At 40.1% G+C, this 24,936-nt stretch overlaps 1 protein-coding gene across 1 annotated transcript in view; it reads left to right on the top strand.

The window, feature by feature from the left end:
* The window catches only part of LOC109960182 (protocadherin-15), a 199,264-nt gene that overhangs the window by 128,913 nt on the left and 45,415 nt on the right, over positions 1-24,936 (top strand). Inside the window, exons 19-23 of the mRNA XM_020600094.1 lie at positions 9,079-9,204; positions 14,873-15,178; positions 17,377-17,607; positions 20,575-20,691; positions 24,104-24,244. Coding sequence (XP_020455750.1) covers positions 9,079-9,204; positions 14,873-15,178; positions 17,377-17,607; positions 20,575-20,691; positions 24,104-24,244 — 921 coding nt within the window. The remainder of the gene's footprint in view (positions 1-9,078; positions 9,205-14,872; positions 15,179-17,376; positions 17,608-20,574; positions 20,692-24,103; positions 24,245-24,936) is intronic.

Consider the following 24,936-nt stretch of genomic DNA (forward strand, 5'->3'; position numbering starts at 1 on the left):
GGTCTTGGGTGCTTAGTTCCACCTTAATGTTGTTGTTAAGGCCGTGCCAGAAGGCCGCGCGCAATAGGTGGTCCTCCCAGCTGGCCTCTGTGGCTAACTAAGTATATGTATAGTCCATTGACCAGAGTAGGGCAGTGATGACTGAGGAGACCAGGACTGGCAGGGGGGTAGACAGGGGGACTGTAGGGAACAGGAGAGTCAGAGGAAGTGAGGCAGGTCCGGGCAAACGGACCTGACACAAACTAGATATATCATGTTGTATATATTCTTTAGAACTGATTTAGTAGGAGGATTTTGTTGCTTTAGGACAGAGCCAGACTTGCTGGTGCTACTGTAGCTCCAGATGTAACATACAGATGTGAAGGTGGCATCAATACCAATCAGCCCAGTCATTACCAATAATCTTAGCTTCATGTCAAGGATAGAGCAGGGCAGCAGGGCAACAACAGCTAACCACAGTCGAAACAAATATATCTGCGTGATATTACAACAGGCAGAGAGTAACATTTTATAACAGTTTGGTATAATTCAGTTCAATGAGCAAATTGATGAATTCCCTGGTGAATAATATGCAGGGCTTATACCTATATTTATGCACAAAGCACAAGACTACAATAAGTTTTCTTTCTCCAAAACCAGAGGAAACATACACACACATAGAATCTGGAGAGTACAGTGTGGCTATCACACAGAGCTTTCCATCATATTGTCCCTCACATCCGCTGCCCTTTCTCATTACTGCACCCGCCTGATTCTCTGTCTCCTTTACCTCTCCTTCAGCCAAACCCTTATTTTCTCTCCTTCTCTACAGCCCTCCACATTACTCCCCCACACCCTTTTCTTTCTGCAATACAGACTATCCTTCCATGCCAACAAAAATGAACAGAATTCCTCAGGATGCTGGTGGGTAGGTGGGGATGGCAGGTGGGCTGACATGTTTTTACACTGGGCCTGATGTCTTCAGAGCCTCAGACAGCATGTTCGCAGTCTGAAAAAAGGCCACAGAGTGGTTTCAGAAGCCAAGAAGTGATTTTTAAAATTTTTTTTTTTACATGTGCACACCAGTCAGAGTGCCAGAATTAGACAGCGGGTATCTTTTTTTCACTGCTCCTCAAATCTGTGAAAATGGATTGATGGAAAATACATTGCTACATTTTTGTGACTATACAGTATATCCATGCTAGCTCTATCAGTTTGGGCAGATGTAGTTTGCTGCAAGTCTCTGCAGGGTTTTTTTTCCCCTGTCTGCTGCTTCCAGAGAGGGATTAATGACAAAACCATGTCAGACTAGTGATGCAAAGAGGATAATTAGGATTCACAAAACACAGTTTGTCCTCAAAAGCAAATCACTTCCCTGGTGCTCAGGGGCTACCAAGGCACAGATCATTTTATATATCAGCACCTAGCAACTGGCAGATGGAGTGAACTTAGTGCAGGCTGCCAAAGCTGATAGGACACTGCAGGACTGCAAAATGAGCTGTGATGATTCCCCTGATGAGGCCAACAAGAGAGACATACCTCATTAAGATGCATAGCACCCTCGAATGCCTGGCCACAGTTTACAGCAGCAAGTTGCCCCTTTGCAAAATGTTCACAGTGCCACTGAAAACACAGTTTGGAGCTGATGAAACACAAAACAAACACAGGCCAGCTTGGTAACCTATATTCTGGTGAACATCAAATATCATAGAAATATAAACTAAAAATCTAGTTTGGAGCCCACTTACCCATTAACGGACCTATATACACAATATTATGACATTGAAAACAGTGAAACCATTGTCTTTCACATCACTTGCAGCTATTGATATCTGCATTGTGCAGTGAGTCAACAGGAATTCTATTCATTTTCCCCCTCAGAGAGTTGTGCTACCTGCTGAGTTAGTGCTGCGATGTCCTTGTGCTGTTGCTGCAGTGCCTGAGCCATCTGGTCCATGCGTGCGTCCTGAGATGACTGAGATGGCCAACTGCTTGCACAGGAGCCGGCAGGATCCATGTTGGCCAGTTCATTCTGTTATGTGCCGTTTGCACCTGTCAGTGAGCGAACGAGAAAGAGGCGGACCCAGGTAGCCGACTTCGATGCAAGCAGTGATTTATTATGTACAGTGATGAGGAGAAATAACAAAATGCACAGAGGGAAATGGTGCGTAGTCCTGTTGATGAGTAGTAACCGGGTGTTGACCAACAGTAGGAGGTGAGGAGATGGAGAGATGGAGAGCTGGGCCGAGCTGCGTAGGCTGGGTCACTCCTGGGCTGCTCGGTGGTGATGGTGGCTACTGAAGGTGGAGACAGAGAGAGATGATGACAATACTAGAACAGATAGGCGACTGAGCATTGACCTGCCTGGGAGGGGAGAGTGGAGCCACGGTCCGGAGGAACAGTCCATGGGGAGAACACAAAACAGTAGCTGGCTAGGGGATAAATACATACAAAACAATGAAAACGCACGGAGTAAAGTTGGCCTAGAGACTAGAACGAACTGGCAAGTGACTGAGGAGTGAAACCGGGTGATATAGTGAGCAACCTAATCAAGTGTAGCTGGTGATAAGGGAGTGAGGAACAGGTGAACGTGATTAGTGTTAATGGGCAAGAGACAGTAGGAAAGGTGAGGGAGGCCAGAGCGGCCGAGCAAACTTGACACCAAGCCAATACCAAACCAGAATAATAAGGGCTGCCTGCTCATAAAAGTCCATACTTTTTATGTGAAAATGATAATGGTATGACTTCTGTAACTTAGTGTCTTCCACAGTACAGATTTAACTATAGAGGTGTTCAGGTCTGTTGGTCTATTAGTTGCTGCACTTTATTCCAGCTCATGTTATTGTTGCTCACCAAGTGTTCAGCTTTGCAGTACTAAGTTAATGGGTAGTTACTATCTTGCAGTAATATTGATGTATTTCACTGGCAAATGACAAATGTAGAGTTGCAACTACATGATGTTTACTGAGGTGCTCGCTGTTTGAAGTGCAAATACATGTTTACATCTGCTGTTAAAATTTGACATCTGACGTAAGTATATGTTATTGGTGTGTATTTTACAGCTAACTTGAAATTAATGCAGTCTAGCACTACACATGGTGAGGAGTTGTGCACTTTGTTGGTTCGGCTCTGTCTACTTTTTGAAATGCACACTTAAGCTTCAGAGCTCAAGCATATAGTTGATGCGTACTTCAAAAAATACTTCATAGTCTGTGTTGCTCATTTCAAGTGTTTACTGAAAACGTATTTACAAAAAAACCTAAAATGTACAAAAATACTTGAAATTACTGCACTAACATATGAACTGAACTGGAGGAGTTTATTAACACATTATATAGATGTAGTTTACACCCAAAAATTACAAAACCAAGTAGATTAACAACCCAGCATGCAACACTAATAGATAATATATTTACTAATGATATTGATAGCAAAATGTCTAGTGGATTACTTATAAATGATATCAGTAATCATTTACCTGTATTTTTGGTTTATGACTGCCATGTTAGAAAGGAAAGGCCAAAAACAATCTTTTTTTTTATAGGAGGGTGATGAACGAATATGCTGTAAGGAGGCTAAAAGAGGACTTTTTGGGGCAAGACTGGGATGCAGTATACAAAGAGAAAGACTTAGATAAAGCATACAAGCAATTTTTAAATATATTCATGGAAGTATATAACAGGAACTGTCCTCGTAAGCAGTATAAAAACAAGAGGAATTACAGTGGGAAACCGTGGATGAGTAAGGGATTACAGAATACATGTAAAAAGAAGAATGCGTTATATAATCACACTGTAATGTTTCAGATCATCAAACAAATTTAAATATTAGTCAACGATAACACAAGTAAACACATCATGCAGTTTTTAAATGAAGGTTTTTATTATTAAGGGAAAACAAAATCCAAAACTATATAGCCCTGTGTGAACAAGTGTTTGCCCCCCTGTCAAAACACTGGTTTATCGCACCTGAGTTCAATTTCTCTAGCCACACCCAGGCCTGATTACTGCCACACCTGTTCGCAATCAAGAAATCACTTAAATAGGACCTGCCTGACAAAGTGAAGTAGACCAAAAGATCCTCAAAAGCTAGACATCATGCCGAGATCCAAAGAAATTCAAAACCAAATGAGAAAGAGAATAATTGAGCTCTATCAGTTTGGAAAAGGTTATAAAGCCATTTCTAAAGCTTTGGGACTGCAGCGAACCACAGTGAGAGCCATTATCCACAAATGGCGAAAACATGGAACAGTGGAGAACCTTCCCAGGAGTGGCCGGCCGACCAAAATTACCCCAAGAGCGCAGCGACAACTCATCCAAGAGGTCACAAAAGACCCCACAACAACATCCAAAGAACTGCAGGCCTCACTTGCCTCAGTTAAGGTGAGTGTTCATGACTCCACCATAAGAAAGAGACTGGGCAAAAATGGTTTGCATGGCAGAGTTCCAAGACGAAAACCACTGCTGAGCAAAAAGAACATAAAGGCTCGTCTCAGTTTTGCCAGAAAACATCTTGATGATCCCCAAGACTTTTGGGATAATACTCTGTGGACAGACGAGACAAAAGTTGAACTTTTTGGAAGGTGTGTGTCCCATTATGTGTGGCGTAAAAGTAACACCGCATTTCAGAAAAAGAACATCATACCAACAGTAAAATATGGTGGTGGTAGTGTGATGGTCTGGGGCTGTTTTGCTGCTTCCGGCCCTGGAAGACATGCTGTGATAAGTGGAACCATGAATTCTGCTGTGTACCAAAATATCCTGGAGGAGAATGTCCGGCCATCCGTTTGTGACCTCAAGCTGAAGCGAACTTGGGTTCTGCAGCAGGACAATGATCCAAAGCACACCAGCAAGTCCACTTCTGAATGGCTGAAGAAAAACAAAATGAAGACTTTGGAGTGGCCTAGTCAAAGTCCTGACCTGAATCCAATTGAGATGCTGTGGCATGACCTTAAAAAGGCGGTTCATGCCCGAAAACCCTCCAATGTGGCTGACTTACAACAATTCTGCAAAGATGAGTGGGCCAAAATTCCTCCACAGCGCTGTGGAAGACTCATGGCAAGTTATCGAAAACGCTTGATTGCAGTTGTTGCTGCTAAGGGTGGCCCAACCAGTTATTAGGTTTAGGGGGCAAACACTTTTTCACACAGGGCTATATAGTTTTGGATTTTGTTTTCCCTTAATAATAAAAACCTTCATTTAAAAACTGCATGATGTGTTTACTTGTGTTATCTTTGACTAATATATAAATTTGTTTGACGATCTGAAACATTACAGTGTGACAAACATGCAAAAAGGTAAGAAATCAGTAAGGGGGCAAACACTTTTTCACACCACTGTACTTGTGTGGTGTAGAAGAGAATTATTTACTGCTTGCAAACCAGTGATGGTAAGATGATGTCATGGGGTAGGACTGGATAAGTCTGACTTCTTCCTACTCCATTCAAGCATGTACTAGGTATAAGCAAATTGATATTGGATTAGCATTTGTTGGATATGTGTAAAATTATGTGTGTTATCATATCAACTGTCTTTACATGCTTGAAAGAATAAATCAAATCAAATCAAACTTTAGGTAGCAAGCATGGTCAAAGACTAGTGTGCTCTCCAATGCTCCGTAGCTTCTACTAAACTCACTAACAAGTGTGGGCAACTTGTTAGATCCTGTTAACCAATCAGAAGTCATAGCTGTCCTGGTCCCAATTAGGTTTATTAAAAACTGTTACAGAACTGCTTATCTATAGCTAATCACATACAGCAAAACACAAATCATAAACAAGCTAAATGTCTACAGTATAAATGCCTCTAATGCAATATTTTAAATAGCCAGTGGATATAGTATAATAAGATAAGCACCTCCAGACCCTCAGAAGATTATTCATTACTAGTAAACTGATAAAGTGTAATATCAGTTGAGTGCTCCTTTAAAAAGCTGGTTTTATAAATGTAGTTGAGCAGATGACTCTTTAGTATGTACACGCACAGAGCTGTCTTTGTAAGTTAACATAGAGAAACAGCAAACGTCATGAGCAAAAGTGAAGGCCGGCTACTCCATCTCTCACAGAGAGCTGATAATCATATAAACCACCTTAATTTAATTAGACCTCACATCAGCTGGCTCTTTTTTCCCAGCTGTCTCTGTTCCAGGCAGAGGTGAAATATGGTTTCCCCTTTTTAAGATGCTGTGTGTGATGAGTATCAAACATTAGCTGATGAGCTGTCAAAAGAATGATGTTGATTCCCCCTCCTTACCCACGCATGAATAAATGCTCAGATCTCCAGCTATTTTTTTTTTTTTTTTTATTTTATCTGTTGACAGACCACAAGTGTTGGTTAAGTGGAGTATAAGTAGCGTACTGTATGTGCTGTCTGTGCTCCAGTATTTGTGAGTGCCTGACAACTGTAGAAATCCAAAGAGAGACCGCCATGTAACAGTTAGATTAAGAGGGGCAGAGAAGCTGCACAGTGTCAGATTCAGAGAGAAAACAGCAAATAAATAGAGTTTAAGATGGGGCTTCACCTCACAGAATGAGATAACGACAATCTGGCGCTCTTTGTCCTAATATTGATGGACAGACCAGCACCCTTTACCAGTGCAGTGTTTGTGTCTGTGTGTGTTTTGTGCACAGTAGATTACTGGCTGACTCGTGTGAGGTAAATGTCATAGGTAGAGAGAAATGCTTTTATAACAGGAAGTTGAATGTGGGAGAGGAGTACGGACTGTTGGGATAAAGGCTGGAAACAAAGGGTCAAAATAAGCGCAGGCGAAGGAGATAGATAAGAGAAAGTTGCGGGAATGACGCCGGGGATTCGGATGTGTAATTAGCCTGCCATAAAAAGCAAACCGCCACCCCCTACGCTGCTTCTCTTTGAATATAGTTAAATCTGTACACACACACACACACACATGTACATATGAACTTTTTCTTCATAATACTTGATAAATTTAAACTGTTGCAGCTACTCATGTATTAAGCAAATTGTTTTCATCTTTGTGACAGATTCCAAATTTGTATTCTTGACAGTACAAACAGTAACCACAACTGTAAACTCAGATCTCAAAACTCAGGGATTCTGGATAAAGCTTCCCCTCAGAGAATGGAGTGCACAACTTGTAATAGCCTGGTCATATCAGTTCCTGCAACATGGATGCTTGTTAGGGTTGTCACTTAAAAGGCAAAGCACCATCAGCCACGTCTGGATCTGTCAGACAGTGAGGACAGAGGACGGAACATCACAGAGCTCAGTCTAGTTTATGTTAACTGAATAATAGCAGCTCATTAATCAGTTGTGGCTGTAGAGATGGGAGTTTTGACTTTGATTTAAAAAAATAAATAAACACCCACACCAGGATGGAGATGCTAATTGGCTTTGAGTCTTCTATGACATGAAAAATAAGTAGATCCTATCAACACACTGATGTGAGCAGCATCCTCTTACACCCTTGTTTTTAAGAGTGAAAAAGGAAAGGATGCATGTAGTGTGCTGGTTTTCAGCATGGGTTGCCTTGTGAGTTTGTACATGAAAGAAGTGATTATGTACTTTCCAGAAGACAGAACAAAGAAGAAAACAACAATGGTGAAGGGATTCCCTATGGACAGTTAGATGAAGGTGACATTAACTAGGTCGTTTGACTTGCCGCTGAAAGTATTATATGCCAGAGCATCTTTAAACAGCTGTCACCCATCCTTCCTCCCCCAGAAGAGGCCATTTACACCACTACTTAAATACAGCTTCATTCCAGTGCACTTAGAGATTATAGATTTTGCATATCCATCCGTTTTCCCATGTTGATTTATAATAGTGCTGTAGCTGTGTCATTGTTTGAAGGTTAACGGCAGTAGTCGGCCCATATAAGTGAACAAACACCTCAACTGATGCAGCAGGGAATTTGCTTTACCCAGTGAGCTTTGAGATCACAGATCATTATGCAAAACACACAATTACATTTACTGTAAACATGAGTAAAATGTCTGCAACTATGACATCCATTAATTCCACAAAAAGTGCAAATATTAATATGTTTGTAGAGAAACTGAGTTTGTCATCCTTGGCATGTTGAAGCTTGGCTTTAAAAGTAAAAGTATAGAGTAGGAAAGAAGATGTTGAGGATCTGAGTCATGCGTTCATGCATCATCGGTGCATCTGCTCCAACAGGAATGCAGAAGGTCAATATGCGCTCCGAGGGTATGTATTAATTGCAGATAAAATGTTTATTTCTGTCTTAAAAGTGAAGTTGCTGTGCCTTAGCAAGCAAAGCGCTAAATTCCACTTAATATCACAAATAGTTTGTAGGTACATATAGACATTCTTCCATGTGTTTAATAATTTTATCTTTCACTTTTGCACTGGTTAATGTCTGTAATCATTTTTCTGTGTCTAGAGTTTATTTACATTAGTAATGGAGTCATTTGAGGTGATAACGGTGCGGTGGTAGAGCAGTCGTCTCCCAACCAAAAGGTTGAAGGTTCAACTCTTACTGCCGGCAGTCCACATGTCGAAGTGTCCTTGGTCAAGACACTGAACCCCCCCGTTGCCCCTGATGGTTAGAGCCATCAGTTGAGGTGGCACCGCAGATGGCTGCCATCGATTTTGTACCAGAAACAAATTCCTTGTGTGTAGCATACTTGGCCAATAAAGATGATTATCCTTATCCTTGAGTCTACTAGTGCACTCTAAAGTGGGCTTCCTTGTGCAGAATAAAATACATCTTGGCACATCTGCTAACCAGTTTCCTGGAGATAGCCCTGCTTTGCTCAGTTGGCAGCACCTCCCATCTTCCTGTCTTTAGTAACAATATGTTTTGTGTTCAATTTTTCTGCATTTTTCTGCAAACAAAGTTTTATTTTTGAAAGTTTTTCATTTTAAATGGCAGTTATTTCTTGATGGGGAAATGTCTGACATCAATAACAGTTTTGCATTTTAGTCATTTTTATTTTTATTTTACCATTAATATTGTCTGTTCACAAAACTTATTGATTTAAATGTTGGTTCACATTATAGCCAAACTGTATTATGTCTGTGCTGTTTTTATGATCTCTGTATTTTAATATAAATGAACACTGAATAACATAAGACTTTACTGTTTTTTTTTCTTTAGACATCTACTACTACTGTGAACATAGTCGTCACTGATGTCAACGATAATGACCCTGTGTTCATCACCATGCCCACTAATTTTACAGTGCAAGAAGAACAGGCAAATTTGTTCGTAGGACAAGTCAGGGTAAGTGAAACATTTTACAGGAGAGGTGGTCTCTGAATAAGCTTTATGTTTCACCAGTTTCCACATGCCCCTGGTATTTTCAGCCATCTAGATCACATTAGATGCCATATGTTTTGTCTCTTAGTTTCCATTGTTGTTGCCCATTAAAAAATTCCCTGGCATTTTCCTGCATGGTTGATCTTGTTGGACAGATTTGTCACCAAAGCTGTACCCCTGTTGATTGGTTCAATTCGGCTCCACTGAGCAGACAGATTTTTTCAATTACTGTTGTACATGAATTGGCCTGATGTGTGTCAGCAGATTAATCATGGAATTATGACAGGAGACAGTGTCTGTTAGCATGCACATACACTGTATTCATGCAAAGCAGATGAGGCAGTAAAATCCAGGGGTCTTGGTTGTTTATTGCCTCTGTTTCTCCCATAGTTTCACTCCCTGATTTTGAATCCTCACATTTCCTCCTAACTCAGTTTTGAAACCTAGCTTTGAAAATCAATACAGCCCAGAGTTAAGTTTCAGAATCACTAAACAGAAGAAACTTTGGGAGATTTGAGCCACTTTGGTGCCCTTTTACAGTATAAGAGATTGTTCAAATTATGGAAAACATTTGGTCTGAGTTGGGAACTTGTCAGCTACTGCTCTTTGATACTGGGATTCCACATCAAAAAGCTTAAAAAATTATTAGATAAACAAAGTTAATCAATTTGATAATGATTTTACCCAGTCTAATGAACATGTGCAGTAGATTGTGAATACATATAGTCTTCAAAATGATGTAACTCAACACTATCTCTCTGTATGTGGTGATGTATCCAATATATCATCATCTTGGTGGTGGATACAAAAGTGATTTTAGGTTTCATCAAGTACACACTTTACCATTTTGTGATAACTTCAGGAAATCAAGTGAATTTTAGAGTATTTGTTTCTCTGCCATTTCAGTTCCTTATTATGTCCTCGTAATTGCTTTTACAAACAATTTGCCAACAGGCACTTTGATATCAGCCACATTTGTCAGTTTTTGGGATACATAAATTTAATATTAGGCATCTCATTACATTTTTTCAGAGGTAATAAAATGAACTACCAGTAAATGTTGCAGGTTTATGAACTGTGAAATAAGGGAAAAGGACATATGAAGGAAATCTGGTGTTTACATGCAGTAAAACTACCTTCAGTCTTCTCACTCCCAAGTGTTTCCTCAGGAACGAAGCCAACAGCTAGTTTGGGGCTTAGCCCACCCCAGTGGTTCTCTCTCTCTCTCCGACCCCTCTCCCCTGCCTCAGGTTTTCTCAGCTGGCTCCTTGCCAACTTAAGCTGCAGCTGTGCCTTTCTGACCGAGAAGAAACGTACATTAAAGTACTTAGCTCAACACAATCCTGCTCCCCATGCACATGCACACAGAGAGGCTACAACTTAGCCTGTACAGTAGCTGATTAAGAAAAGATGGAGGCTTTTTTCAATGCAACTGTTTCATAGAACCTCAAGGAAAAGGCCAAATATTGTAGAGACAGATTCTTAAAAATAGTGCTGCAATATATTCGATTACATGACACTAGCATAAATTCATATACAGTAATTTTCAACCTTTTTTCACATTAGAAATTTTGCTGTGGTTGTCTGTAGGACACCCTTCTATTGTATGACCTGTTGTGCTGCCTTTTGACCAAACAGTATGATTGCCCTCCTGATCTACCCAAATGCTGCCAATGTTTTCTTTGCTTTTTAAACAAATGACTATGCTTTTATAGACTTACTTTGTCAATGCTTGGGGCACGTAAAAGATTAAATGTGAATTCAGCTGCTGTATATGAAGACGAGATAGTGATGCTGTAATTCAAAAAGGAGGAAAGAAGTTGTGTGGTTTGCTTCTTTGGGTGATAAAGAGCAGCATATCAAAGCAACAACTCAACCCATCTAAAACAAATAGCGAGATCTAGAGGTTGTGTTGCATTCATTCGTGTTTTCATCTCATGTTTGAAGTACTGTTGAATTATTTTATCTGGCCTTTCCAAAAAAACTGTCAAACTGTACCCCATTCATAATGCAGTTAATAGATTATATCAAGAAACAGAAGAACTGCCACATTTCCTGTTACTAAGTAGTTCCATTGTATTCCAGGTTGTTATACAATAAAATTGAAAGTGGTGTTCATAATTTACAAATCACTTAATCACTTAAATAGTATTTTAGGAGACCATGACCTTCAGAGTGAAGCTTCAAAATAAGCCAAAACGTAGGCTGTAACATAGACATAGTACCACAGTGGTAAGTATTTTTGTAATGACCTTTGAAGTGTTGGCTTTGTTCTCTAACATTTTATTTATGGTTGCAGGCAAAGTATGAGGCAGACTACTCATACTCCATAATAGCTCTGGGCTCCAGCTCTGGTCTATTCCAGCAGTAACTGTGGCATTTAGATTCTGGGTGGCTAAAAGTGTATTTACTGTATTTGAAAATGTTCCTTTTTCACATTTTTCACATATTCTTAACTCTCACTTTTCATTGTTAATTCATCTGCACTGTGCACTTTTAGACAAGAAGGGTAAAATATAGACATAGTGTGGAAGCTGAGTTTTTTTAATGGCCTCTAGAGTCATAGCTTGTAAAAAAAAAGGCAGTTCACATGCTGAATATGCTTGTATAACTAATAGAGGTGTTCTAAGGTGAAACCAAAAAGAGTGGAAGTAGAAAGAGATGCTGGGACACACCTGACATTGATGATTTTCCTAATTCCTCATGCATCTGGTGAAAAAGACAAGGAAAGCAAAAAAGTTGTAGAACCAGAGCATTGTCACTTAACGCACACCACTTAGGAATTTCTCTTTGTTTTATCACCCGTCCTGATAGCCTGACAGACACTAACTGCTACAGTAACTGTCTTTCCACAAGCCTGAATAACATCTTGTGATGTTGAGGTTTTTTCGGAGCTTTCTGTGCAAGCACATGTCTCTTACAATTTAGTTTTACTGAGCAAACGTTGTCCATATCAAAACATGGCACAGTAAGTAAAAGTCAAATGACAGAGCAAGTAATAGATGAGATGCAGATATAGACACTATCAAGCTACTTTTACTGTCTACTTATTTCACATTAAATGTGATGTTCGACTGTAAAAGCTGTTTATTTTTCCTGGACTGCCAAGGCCAAATCTGCTTGCAGAGATGAAGTAATAACATAGCCAGCCACAAGCCTTCAGGCAAATTCTAACGGTGAAGATGACTGTTGTGCAAATGCACAATGCTATTACATAGCTTAATGGTGGCCTTAAAGCATTTCGAGTTATCAGTGGATTGTAATTGGAACTGGTCCACACCTGCTCTTATTTTACACACACTCACATAGACTGAGGATTATTTACTAGGTTATCACAACTAACAGTTGCTGGTTGTGCTAATTGAGCCATTTGTTCCATGATTGACAAGTCCTGCACCCTATAAGTTAATTCTGTAGCAGGGAGTCCTGATCTGAGCGTGCAGATGACCGGAGGACTAATTGATTAGCATTCATGTCAGACACAACATGGAAGCGTCATGTAGAGTTGTTGCTATTTGAAGAGGCTATTAAAATAATGCTGTTCATTATTTTGCCAAGCACATTTCTTGATATAGTGAGTCTGATAATTTTATCCTGCTGCTTTCAAGACATTTGCAAGCATTGCTGCGCTGCATTTATTTTGATGCACATATGCTTATTTTCTTTGGTTTAAAAAGGAAAACATCCATGCTTAATTTTATTTTTGAAAATATGGTGTAACAAGACATCATTTTGCCTACAGCGTAGGTGGTCAATAAAGACTAAATTTTACCTTTGAGCATTTGTCCTCTAAAGCAAGATGAAAATGCTCTTTTTGAGAAATGCAAAAAGAAGGAAATAAAACACAAATCAGACAGATTTCTCAAGTACAATATATTAGAGGTCTGCATGAGCCTGTATTTTAAAAGACTGTACTCACCGGCTCAAGCTGCTATTTGTGCTGAAACCACCAGCACCCGCAGGATGTTCTGCCGCTCTCACAATCAATACTCTGAGCCAGCCCACTATCTCACAATCACAAGTCTGTGCCAGGTGATGTCACCAACTAACTTCTGGGTCATGATTGAAAACTCTGTTAAAGATTCCCATCACTACTGCTTATAGCAGTGAAGAAGACTGTAGCTGTGATTTAGACATGAGTGCTAAATAAGCAAATAATCTGGTGCTAACACTTTTGTGCGTGTGTGATAGCTCACCCAAAGACATACAGTCTGCACCAAGGCAGGCCTTACAACATGACTAGCTCTGTTTGTCATGTGCAGACCTCTATGAAACAGTACTTACATTTTCTATCAGAGACTTCAGACATATAGTGTTTAAGTAGTGTTCACAGTGCTTCACAGAAACACTTTATTTAGTTTCTATACAAGGAAAGAGCAGTGACAATTTTTAGGTTCCCACTGCAGACAGGTAGTGGTCTATATGTTCATATTGATGTTGTCTCAAAACAGATTAATCTGTTTTGCATAGGGCTTAATGCTGAGGTCCAGCGTTTAGACTTGACTTTGAATATTTGTCAGGCACGTCCATGTAAAACAAAGTGAGGGCAGCTTTTAGCAGCAATATGTGTATCTTCCTCCCTTGTCCGCTGTCCCTCACAGGATATCCCCCACCCCGCTTTTAAGCTGTCTTGTCCTTACTTTAACTGAGGGAGAGAAATTATTGCCAAACAAATGAAATGTGGCTTGATCCCTCCTGTGTTTTTTTTTTTTTTTTTTTTTTGCTCTATCCTTCCTTTCTCGTTCAGTTACCATGACACTGGAAATATAGGAATTAAATCTGTCACCATATGTCTCTCTTAAGCTTCTTCTTTCTGATCTTTTTCTTTGTTTTTATTTTACTTTTTATTTTAATAATGGCATGCATGCTTTGAGAAGATGATTCAGCTTTCCTTTTAATAAAAACTAGAGCTTGCATGAAAAAGGAGATTTGGCCTTTAGAGTCTATGAATGATTACCCTTCCTCAGTATGAAGAAGATGAAGTGAGACTTAAACATGTGAGTTGTTTTAGCATGGTTGCAGCACTGTAGTTTACATGGCTTTGTAGTGGAAGCCTCTGTACATATGTCGGGCATTAAGATAAAGCCAAGCTCTAATGGATCATGTAATGGATCACATCTACTTCACAACAGCTGCTGTTTACCTAAAGGGGAAAACGTCTGCATTTCAGCTATTCATATGGTGTGTATTGGTAAATATTTATCTCCTCCTGCTGTTACTGATGTATGTAAATTGATTCTTAGGGTTTACAGCAGGTTGACGGTTTACTTCAGCAGTGTCAGTAGGGAAAGGGGCGTTATTTCAGTGATTATCGCTTATTGATGTTTCATTTAGCAAGTCCATGTTTTTTTTTCCTTCTTCCTACATTATGAAGTCTCTCAGTCCATAATTGCCATTGTAACATTACCTGACTATTGTGCTTGATTTCCCCAGCTATATTTCACTTTGTCTCTCTGTTTAGTCATTGGAAAAGATGACTACTCATGTTGCTCCAGTTATTTTATGTGGGAGAGCGTGTCCCAGATATTAATGTTGGGAGGATGCATTCCTTCTTGCACACTACATATGACATAATGATGATTATACTGTATATCATAACAGAGCCCTCTGATCATTTTTTAAATCTCCCCAGGCCACAGATCCCGATGCAGGGGTTAACGGCCAGGTGCACTACCGGATTGTGAATTATCCTGAACTGTTTATAATCAGTGCAAATGGGAGCATCTACACAAGAGTGCCTCTGGATCGGGAACTTAGGAGCCAGTATGACCTGGTGGTAGAGGCCTCAGATGGGGCAGTGGATCCACGTCGAACCACCTTGACCCTCTCAATCAAGGTCACAGATATTGATGACAACAGCCCAGTTTTCTCCCAGCAAGCATATGTGGTGAATGTACCTGAGAATAGCCCTGTGGGAACTATGATCCTGAGGCTGAGTGTAAGTATTTGTGTTTATTGCCAAAATTTTCACTTTTTCTCCATCCCTGTGTGTCTCCTGTCGACCTTTTTATCCTGCAGCACATGTGCTTGCAACAAAGGTTTTAGTAACTTTTAACTCCAAGTGCAGGCAATTTAGTATTTAACATGTCAAATGCTTCCAGATGGGAACATTTACACAAACACAAACATACACAGTCTTATACACACACAGCAGAGAGAAATATTTTTGGTAGTTTTTGTTTGTTTGGTTTTTCTCTCTCTCATCATGACAGCTTTCAGGGTGTTTTAGACCAAAACAAAATAAGACTCGATTTGTCAAGTCATTAGCACACCTCAGTAGAGGATCATTTTTCTCCTGGCAGACATTAACAATGCACAAAAGTTGAAAAATGTTTCATCAGTGTGGGTAGATTCAGCACCGTCAAATGTAAATACACATTTGCAATGAAGTGAGGCATAGGGAAACTCTGTGGAAGCACAGAGCAAGGGGTGAGGAATTGATGGCACACTGTGTGCGACACATCTCGGAGAGGAATAAACCGAGAGGGGAGGGTGATGGTTAAGGATGAGGGGTGTGAGTGACAGCAGCACTGTGACACCATTAATCTCCAAGACAACATCGCCTCAACTCGTAATGGACAGGGGTTGCAGGCAAGACACCCAAAGAGCAAAAATGATTTGGTGAGACAGACTTTGAGGAAAGGGGGTGACTGAGTTGGGTAGATTGAGAGCTGCTTGTACAAGTACCTGAATATATTTACCTTGGTTGGTCGGTCGGTCCAGCACTTTGGTCCAGAGTTTGATATACTGTAGTTTTTTACTTCACCGGTCCCCAGAGAATGAAACCTACTGATGCTGATGATCATCTGGCTTTTTCTTTAGCAGCACAAATGGGTACAAGTTTTCAGTTATACAGTGAAATATATTGACATTTACTCAGTGGATTGGCATTAGATTCCATACAAGCAGTCATGGTTCTCCGCTGGTATGTTCTAATAAAGCTATGTACTGTTGAAGTGAATTGTATCCTTTTTTTTTTTTTTTCCTCCAAGTTACTCAGATCTGATTTTTTCTTTTTTCTTTTTCATGGAATATGAACAAACTGAATTAGTCTCACAGACCAGTAAAAATAAACACAGAAGAGGGCAACAGCAATGATGTGGGTCAGTGGAGAGACAAGGACATTTCAGATGTGTAGGACATTTATGGAGAATCTTCTGACTGTCCCAAACTGGGAAAGAACATATCGCAGTAATTGCACAATTTGATCGGTGCACAGATGATGTTATTCTTGCATGTAGTTGGCTCACATTTCAGTTAAATGCACACATGCTTTGCAGTTTAGGACCTCAGTGGCATTCATACCCGAACTGGATAGCTATCATTTACGAACAGTGAATGTGAACCACCAACACACAGAGATCATATCTGATAAATAAAAATCTGGAATCGAGCAATTAAGTCCTGTATGTGTTATGTGAACCCAAGTGATTGCCAGACTTATTCTCTTGCACAGTTAAATTGCCATTTATGTTTATATTGAAATTTTCCAATACCTGTTGTACAATTGTAATGAACTTTAGTACAGGGAGTCTCTGTCTTTAGAGATTGAATTAAATTAGTATTCAGGTGAATGGTTCTGTTTTTCCAGTACTTTGTTTTATTACCACAGCTGGGGAAAAATAATGACATTCTCCCCAGTCTCAGCTGTACTTTGGGTTTAGTGCTAATTAACCATGTTAGTGTGCTAACACACTACGATAGTTATATGTTAGATCTACTAGCATGCAGTTTTAGGAATTCAGCTCAACACACTGCTGTGAATAAGTACAGCTTCACAGAGCTCATTTTGTGTCAAATAATAATCTTAATAATTTCCATAGTGCAGGAGCCTTTGTAAATTATATCTACTTTGAAAGTTGTGATTTCATGCAATGACATACATAGTTTTTCTTTAATTAGAACCTACTGTCTTAAGGATTGATGTACTGTAAGTAACCCACACAGCATGAAGATCATTGTCCACTGCCTATACCCACCACCTTATACAAGCATGTCTGTATATGAGGTCCCAGTTGAAAATATATGGTTCTTTCTTCCTCTCCTTCCATCTCCCTCTCTACTCATGCCCTACTGTACGTTGTCCTCAACATACTGTTTTCCTATCCCCTCTCTTCTTTGTCATCTTCCTCACAGGCGACGGACGCAGACCTCTTCTCCAATATCACTTACTGGATCCGGACTGAATCTGCCAGGCAGCTGTTCTCTCTGAATGCTATCACAGGGGAGTTATTTGTGCTGCAGGCCCTGGATTTCGAAAGCCTGGCAGCAATGGGCATGGGAACCTCCTACACTTTCCAGGTTGAAGCTGTTGACCAAGTAGGGGTCATGCCTCCAGGGCAAGCTACCGTCACGGTCCGTGTCACGGTAAGAGCCCTCACATAGCTGGTCCACCACAGACTCTGTGGTCTGTTCTCCTTCCATCTATCTTCATTGTCCCTCAGGATCTGCAGCACTGGCAGTGAATATGTGGTGAGTCATTAGCTGAGTTTTACAGCAGTAATAGCCCACATGAGCCTCAGTCCAAAAGGGCATTGGAGACACATTGTACAGTAACGCACCTGGGCTGCTATTGTGATATGACATTGTGTTATGTCGTTCAGAGAAAATGCTGAATGAATTTCCTTTGGAAAAGATATTTTGGCCTTCTGGTCTGCATGTCCTAGCAGGATCATCAGGACAAAGAGAATTGATGGATAAATGTTTCTGCATTGCCCCCAGTACTGTTCTAAATATGAATAACTCAATAGCTTTGTTACAGCAATTACGTCAGGTTTTTGAGGGGCGTGTGTTCCCTTTCCAGCCTTTCACAAGATTAACAGCTGAATTTCAGTGAAAGGATTACACACCTTGTGTTGTGATACTTTTCATGTGTGCATATGTGAGTGTTTGTGTTAATGGGCATGTGCATTTTTGCTCTGTGAGAAATTCTATGCTTTAAAATGTGTGCATGCACATTTATCTTTGTATGAATTTAGTCCACCCCCAGTGACTATCTCAAAGTCTGCAGAATTTAGCTCTCTATGATACACTGAATGGGGGACGGCACATAAGCTTATTCAGGCAGGCTCATCACATTGTCTGCCAACCTGTAGAGAGACAACGTCCTCCAGTAAGGGCAAGCTTTGTTACGGCGTTCATGTGGTCACCCCAGGAATGGTGTTTGATAGGATAAGGCATCGCACAGCCACTGATATCAAACCGGTGTGTCTTCTATTTCAAATAGCAGACATGAATTGAATGAGCCTAAAAGATTCACGCAAGCTTCTCGGGGACTAGAGCGAGTGGATTCCACTTCCTCCTTCATGTAACACATCCAGAGGGTTATTTGAAGTTGTGTTTGATTTCCCCTTGTACTGTTGTCTCTTTCTCCAGATGCCTTGCGGTGATGGATTGAGTGTCCTGTACGTCTTGCTGTTCCAAATGAGTCTCCTAAACTTTTCTTCTATTTTTACTCTTTAAAATGTAAAACAGACACCCTGTGTGTGTACAGTATGTGTGTGTACACACATATGTAGCACATGCATGTTTTAAGCAAAGACAAGTGTGTCTGCAACCATCCAGTTCACACATTTCTTCTGAACACTTGCAGTGTAAGGATCAAACTTTGTTGTTCAAAGCAAGCACTGGATCATAGATTTTTTTGTTAGGAAACACTAAACCTGTGTATAGATCAAAGGAAGGCTCCCCTGGACCACTGAGTTATGGAATACATGCTGTTGCCCATGGCTCCGTCAAAACAGTGGAAAGTAGAGGGGAAAGTCAAGAGAAGAGAAGATCAGACCCCTGCAGTTATACTATAGAGCTCAGCTATTCCTGAGAGATGTATGAATGGCTTACTGAGTTTTCATTCTTGTACTGGAAAGCAAGGGTTGCACAGTTAACAAAATTTCATTTCTTTGCAGGGCACAATGTGTTGGAGCTCTGCTGTACTGTAGTGACAGGGCAAGGGTGATTTAAACCAGCGGTGATGAGTTTTCTCATGTGTTCTAGGAAGCCGTAAATCACTGAATCCCAACAAAACAGTTTCATCATCTAAAAGGGATTTAATGTAGAGAAACCATGTGATAAAGTAGTGTTCACAGTGCTTCACAGAAACATTGTTATTGTGGCTCATATATCATTTTTGTTTTTGTTTTTTTGTTAATGTGTCAGCCCCCCCCCTTGTTCAGTGTGATATTTCAGGACTCCTGACATTGCCTTGGTTTGTTATCATGTCTACATAACTATTTTTTGGTTCAAGAAATGAGACATGGTTCTAATTAAATACCAGTGTCTCAAAGGTCAATTGGGCAACACCACACTGAAAACAAACAGTTGCACAGGCTATGCGGGCTGTTATTTCATGCAAGATTAAAATAACTGTAATCATCTAAATACTTACTACAATGGGCAGAAATAGGTTCCTATATCTGTCATGTTATTTGGCAGTGACAGTCCTGATGTTACTTCCATTTTCTTCCTGTTCAGGGGATTTTTGGGGGAAGTTTTCCCTTCTCTGATTCACATGTCTGAGGACAGAGGGTATTATATGCTGTGCAGATTGTAAAGCCCCTTGAGGCAAATTTGTGATTTGTGATATTGGACTCAATGAATAAAATTTTACTTGGATAAGAAGCTCATCTATCTACCTCCCATCATCGGGTAATGTAGAGTAGAATATGTATGTTTATCAGTAAGGAATAACCAAATGCATAAAAATGCAATAAATACAAAACATTTAATTTCACAGCTGCTATTTTTGTCAGTTTAATTAAATGCAGTGATTAATTGCAACTTCATTGACAAAAGCCTGAGGGAAAAAGAAAACACAAGCCATAATTTTAGTTTTATTAAACCAGCAGCATTACATCGTATGCTCACATTTTTAGTGGCTTTTATTTTTTTGTGATTACAGTTTATGCGTGTGTTTATGCTTAGTAACATTCAGCTCAGATGCACAGTTCTGTAAGTACAAGGACAAGTAGGGGACGTGGTGATATATCGAAGTGGAAAATTTTGCCTGAGTCCGCAATAACTTCAAATGTTAACTGAAATCAAACAAAGCAGCAGCTGCAAAATATGCACTGCTGCAATATTGTTGTACTGACAGCATCAGCAAAAGCATTACTGTGATACACTGATAAATCTTATCTGCCACAAAAGTGGCATCTGTTCTGCCCTTTTCTTTTTAGCCGCTAATCCACAGCGATGTAACTGAACATTTTGCCTTGTGCTGACAAAGAAAATTTCAGTGTCAAATAATTGCCACGTTCAGGTGAAATCCAGTCAGGTTTCAGATAGTACCAATCGATAATTGCACCTACATTTGTTGTATCCCTTACTGTTTTTTAGGACATGAATGACTTTGCCCCCGTCTTTAGCCGAGCACTGTACCTGGGCATGGTGGCGCCCAATGCAGAGAAAGGAACAGTCATCACAACTGTTTTTGCTGAGGACCAAGACCCACCGGTGAGTATAAAGAGATGCTTCAAGTTTGTATTGAAAATATGTGACGTATACAACATTGTTGGTTAAATTTCAAAGTGCATAATGCAGCTTTGTTGATACCAGCTGGGTTTTTAGTAAAGGTTGCAGAGATTAAGGCCTTGGTTGGTGATTTTTACCTTCTGCTGTCAGAACATCTAATTTAGCCATAACATTTTGCATGGTGCATTTTAAGGATGTTTTTCTGACCGCTGTGCTCTCATTAGAGCTGCATTTTAATTCCGCACCAGTTGTTCTAATTCTGAGGGGATTCTGTTTAGCAGCTTCACTTCTATGAGTCATCTACCAGGTCCCCTCTGACTGCTTTATCTCACTGTATGACTGGAGCCATGAACAAACAAATGTATGTATGTATGGATGGATGGATTTGTGAACCAAGGAACAAAATTATAGAAGAGAGTTTGTGACCCCATGTTGAGACTACAGATTATAAAAGGAGGCAATCAAGAGCAATGAACAACATTTTTTGTAGGAGTAGTACCTCAGTTTGAGTCTATCAGTAGTTTAACATGTATATTTAGGAAACTAAATATAGAATGTTTGGTTCCATGTCATTCACCGTTACTGGCACCTTAATATTTTATTGCACTTGGTGAGTCAGCAGGCTTTTGCTCACATCCTTTATTTCTTTTTGAATGTGATAGTGTTTTTTTTCCCCTGTATAAAAACTTCACTACACCACTTTTTTGTCTCTTTTAAGGCGTTGAGGCTTTTTATGTTTAATTTCAACTGTGAAAGGGGGGATAAGAATCCCTAGTGACATCCACGCCTTGCTGTAATCGCTTCCAGCTCTGAAGGTGTTTTTCAAGACACTCCTGTATGGTTGGACTTGATGCGCGTTATTAGTGGCCTTCATGTTGGTGAGATCTCACCAGGGCAGGGTGAGCTTGTGTACTCTATGCAGCAAATAAACGCTGAGGGATATGGATGCCTGTCAGTCCCAGCTGTGGGTGGTAGAACATCTCCAGAGTACCACAATGACTGCGTACATCTCACTTTGCCTGTCAAAAGGAGACTTGCCCTCCTACTGGTCTTCCTCTTGCTGTCTACGCATTGCTAAAATCATTCTTTTTAAGTGACCTTTTGTGTTTTGTGCCTTTTACAGGATTTTACCCAGAACCATCCCTATATAGTAAATGAAATTCTTATAGTAGAAAATATACAGCAGTGCTAAAGTACAAATAATAGGTAGGCAATCATCACCCGTTACCATGAGCACAGTGAGTGAGACATGGGAGTGACTCTAGGAGGTGCTTTTGACAGAGAGAAGGCTTAGGTTTCCTAATGGGATCCCACTAACTCAGTTTCTTATTGACTTGAATTTGGGCACTCAAAGCATTTTATTGACAGGATTCCTGTCAAAAACACCTTTTTGTAAAATGGGGGCTTAGCTTAGAGAGAAGGCATAATATCTGCCCATCTGTACCTAGGGAGAAGTAATACAAATGGTTCCTAAGAAATGACAGAACTTTTAGCAGTGCCACTCATCCCCATAACATCAATGTTAATATCACCCTGAAGAAGAGAGGAGATCACCATGGAAACAAATGTTCCAGTAAGAGGTTTTATTCATCTACACAAATCTGAAGAGTCTGTTTTTCTGACTTCATCACAGCAGAGAAAGTTGCACCTTTTAGAGGCCCTAGTCTTTTAATCACTTGTAAATGACATTAGTCATTAATTATTTCACAAATCAAGTTGTTTTAATGTCTTGGTTTTACTGTCTTACACTCCACACTCAAGCCTCGCCGTCGCAGGTCCCTGAAGCATCGTTCAGTGCTTTCCACTGTTTCTGAGCCTGCTTTTTTTAAATTCATACACTGGCTTTTTTATACTAATGAGAGCTCTATCCTTGTAAAACAAAATACAACCAAAGCAAATCTAACTGAGAAGAATCTTTCCTAGAGTTCTGCTGTGGGTTGCAATAAGGAAGAATTATTTTGAGGCTGAAGTACTAAATGTTTACATTTCTGTTTCTCATCTGCAATGATAATGACACGATGAGTGCACTCAACAGCTGCCATGAAACATTCATGATCTGAGTGGAATGCCAGGAACGAAGGTGCTGATCTGACAGAGATGGTGTAAAATGTTGCTGTAACCACAGTACATTCATTATAAGTTATGGATGAGATATTTAGAGGTGTCTCTATATTTTTGTCCTCCTCAGCGACATACATGAGAGGGTCAGAATATTAGGAACACCTCTGAAATATCATGCAGTTCAGTATGACATCACCTTAAACTGCAACCTCAATAATAAACTTATAATTGAATTTATACATTTATGATAATTTCACCAGAAACTGAAACACTTTGAGCTTCATAAACACAGATGTTAAGACAAAGGTGTTGCATTGATTTGCGTACAATTGTACAGGTGTACGTAATAAAGTGGCTGGTGAGTGTATATTCATTCTTGAATAAAGAGTTTTTCACCATCTCTGTTGACATCTCTGTAGAGGTCTTGCTGCTGAAGCCACTGTATTAGATTCTCCTGAGGATGGTGTTTTTTTAATGGTCCTGTCATATTTTTTCCATTACTTGTAAGAAAACAATTTAAAGAGCTTTTGGAGATGAGCCCCTTTTTCTGAGAATCCTTTTAGTGAATTCGGTCAGTTTTATAACCTCTTGGAGACACATTTGTGTGAGTAAACCTGCCGAGGGATCCACTGCTAATAAAGGATTTGCCTGTCTATAGTCAGGTTTTACCCCAAACGCTGGGGAGCAAAATCACTTCAGGCAAGGGAGCAGAGCTTCAAAAAGATTATTAAAAATCTGACTGAATTCCAGGTCCAATGGGATGAAACTAGAATAACATATGATGTAGAGGTGATTAGTAATCAGGTACTGTAATTAATCTTAATGAACAGGTCATATTAAAGTCCAGGCTCTCACTAATGAATTTAAGTGTTTTACTCTGGGGACTAGCAGGGTGAGTTTAATGGAGATTTTTTTTTTATTCCATATGAAAGGAAATGGGTCTGAATCAATGAATAACTGAGTTTATATTAGGCTGTCTGATGGGGAACAGACTGAGGACTCCCACAAGCTAAGAGTTGTTAAATTGGGTGAGGGTATGATGTGAGACATTAGAGTAATTTTTCAGGTTATAAGAAGCGAAGAACAGCCTTTGCCTACTTAAACCACTTCAGCTCTGTCCCATAATGAAATATTAAAATGGCGCATTAAGAGTTCTAAACAGTATTGCTCTGCTTTTAAGGCTTCAGTGCATTTTATAGTACTTGATTGCACTGACACACCGTCTATCCATCTTCACAGCTTCATTTGACAAACTAGAATATGCAAATAAGTGGACTGTTATTGAATGGATGCGGTTGACGTTTTTTTTTTTTTCCTTTCTTCTTTCTTAAAGGGTACTCCGGCCAGTTTTGTCCGCTACAGAGTGGACCAGGAAAGGTCACTGTACAGCGGAAGCATTTTTGATGTGGAAAAGGAAACTGGAAGAATCATCACCAAGGTCAATCTCAATGAAGAGCCCAGTGTCACCTTCAAGGTGAGCGGCATCTGCTGGTACTCAAGGTGACATCAAGATATTCATGTTCAGAAATAGTCTGTTTGTACTGAAGGGTTGTACAGCTACTCAAGGTCAAGGTCAAAGTGTTTATCTGTCATATGCACAGTTAGGAAACGTGTTTCCCTGTACAATGAAATTCTTACTTTGCCATCCACATGATTGCCTCAAAATACAAATGAAATATAAAGTAGATGAATAAGTAACACAAAATCTAAGGCATTTTAAGCAGCAATATAATAAAAATATATAGGAATATAATAAGAGAATGTATGCTGCATGGGAGCAGCATGTGCAGCAGTCAACAGTCAATGTGCAATTATGCATGTGCAAACTAAGAATTTAAACAGTACAGGTCGACAGTACATGACGTATTCCTGGTAGTAAACTCCTCAGGTGTTTAGGAGTCTGATGGCAGAGGGAAAGAAAGAGTTCTTCAGTCTGGAGGTCCTGCATTTCACACTTCTGAACCTCCGGCCAGAGGGTAGGGAGGTGAACAGTCCGTGCTGGGGGTGGGTGGGGTCTTTGAGAATGGAGGCAGCCTTCCTACGCACCCTGCGGTGGTAAATGCTCTGCAGAGAGGGCAGTGGAGTCCTAGTGGTCTTCTCCACAGTCTTTACCACTCTCTGCAGGCGCTTGAGGCCCATAGCAGTAGTGCTGCCCTAACAGACCGT

Source organism: Monopterus albus, unplaced genomic scaffold (genome assembly GCF_001952655.1).
Source record: "Monopterus albus unplaced genomic scaffold, M_albus_1.0 scaffold3.1, whole genome shotgun sequence".
In the NCBI taxonomy this organism is placed as follows: domain Eukaryota; kingdom Metazoa; phylum Chordata; class Actinopteri; order Synbranchiformes; family Synbranchidae; genus Monopterus; species Monopterus albus.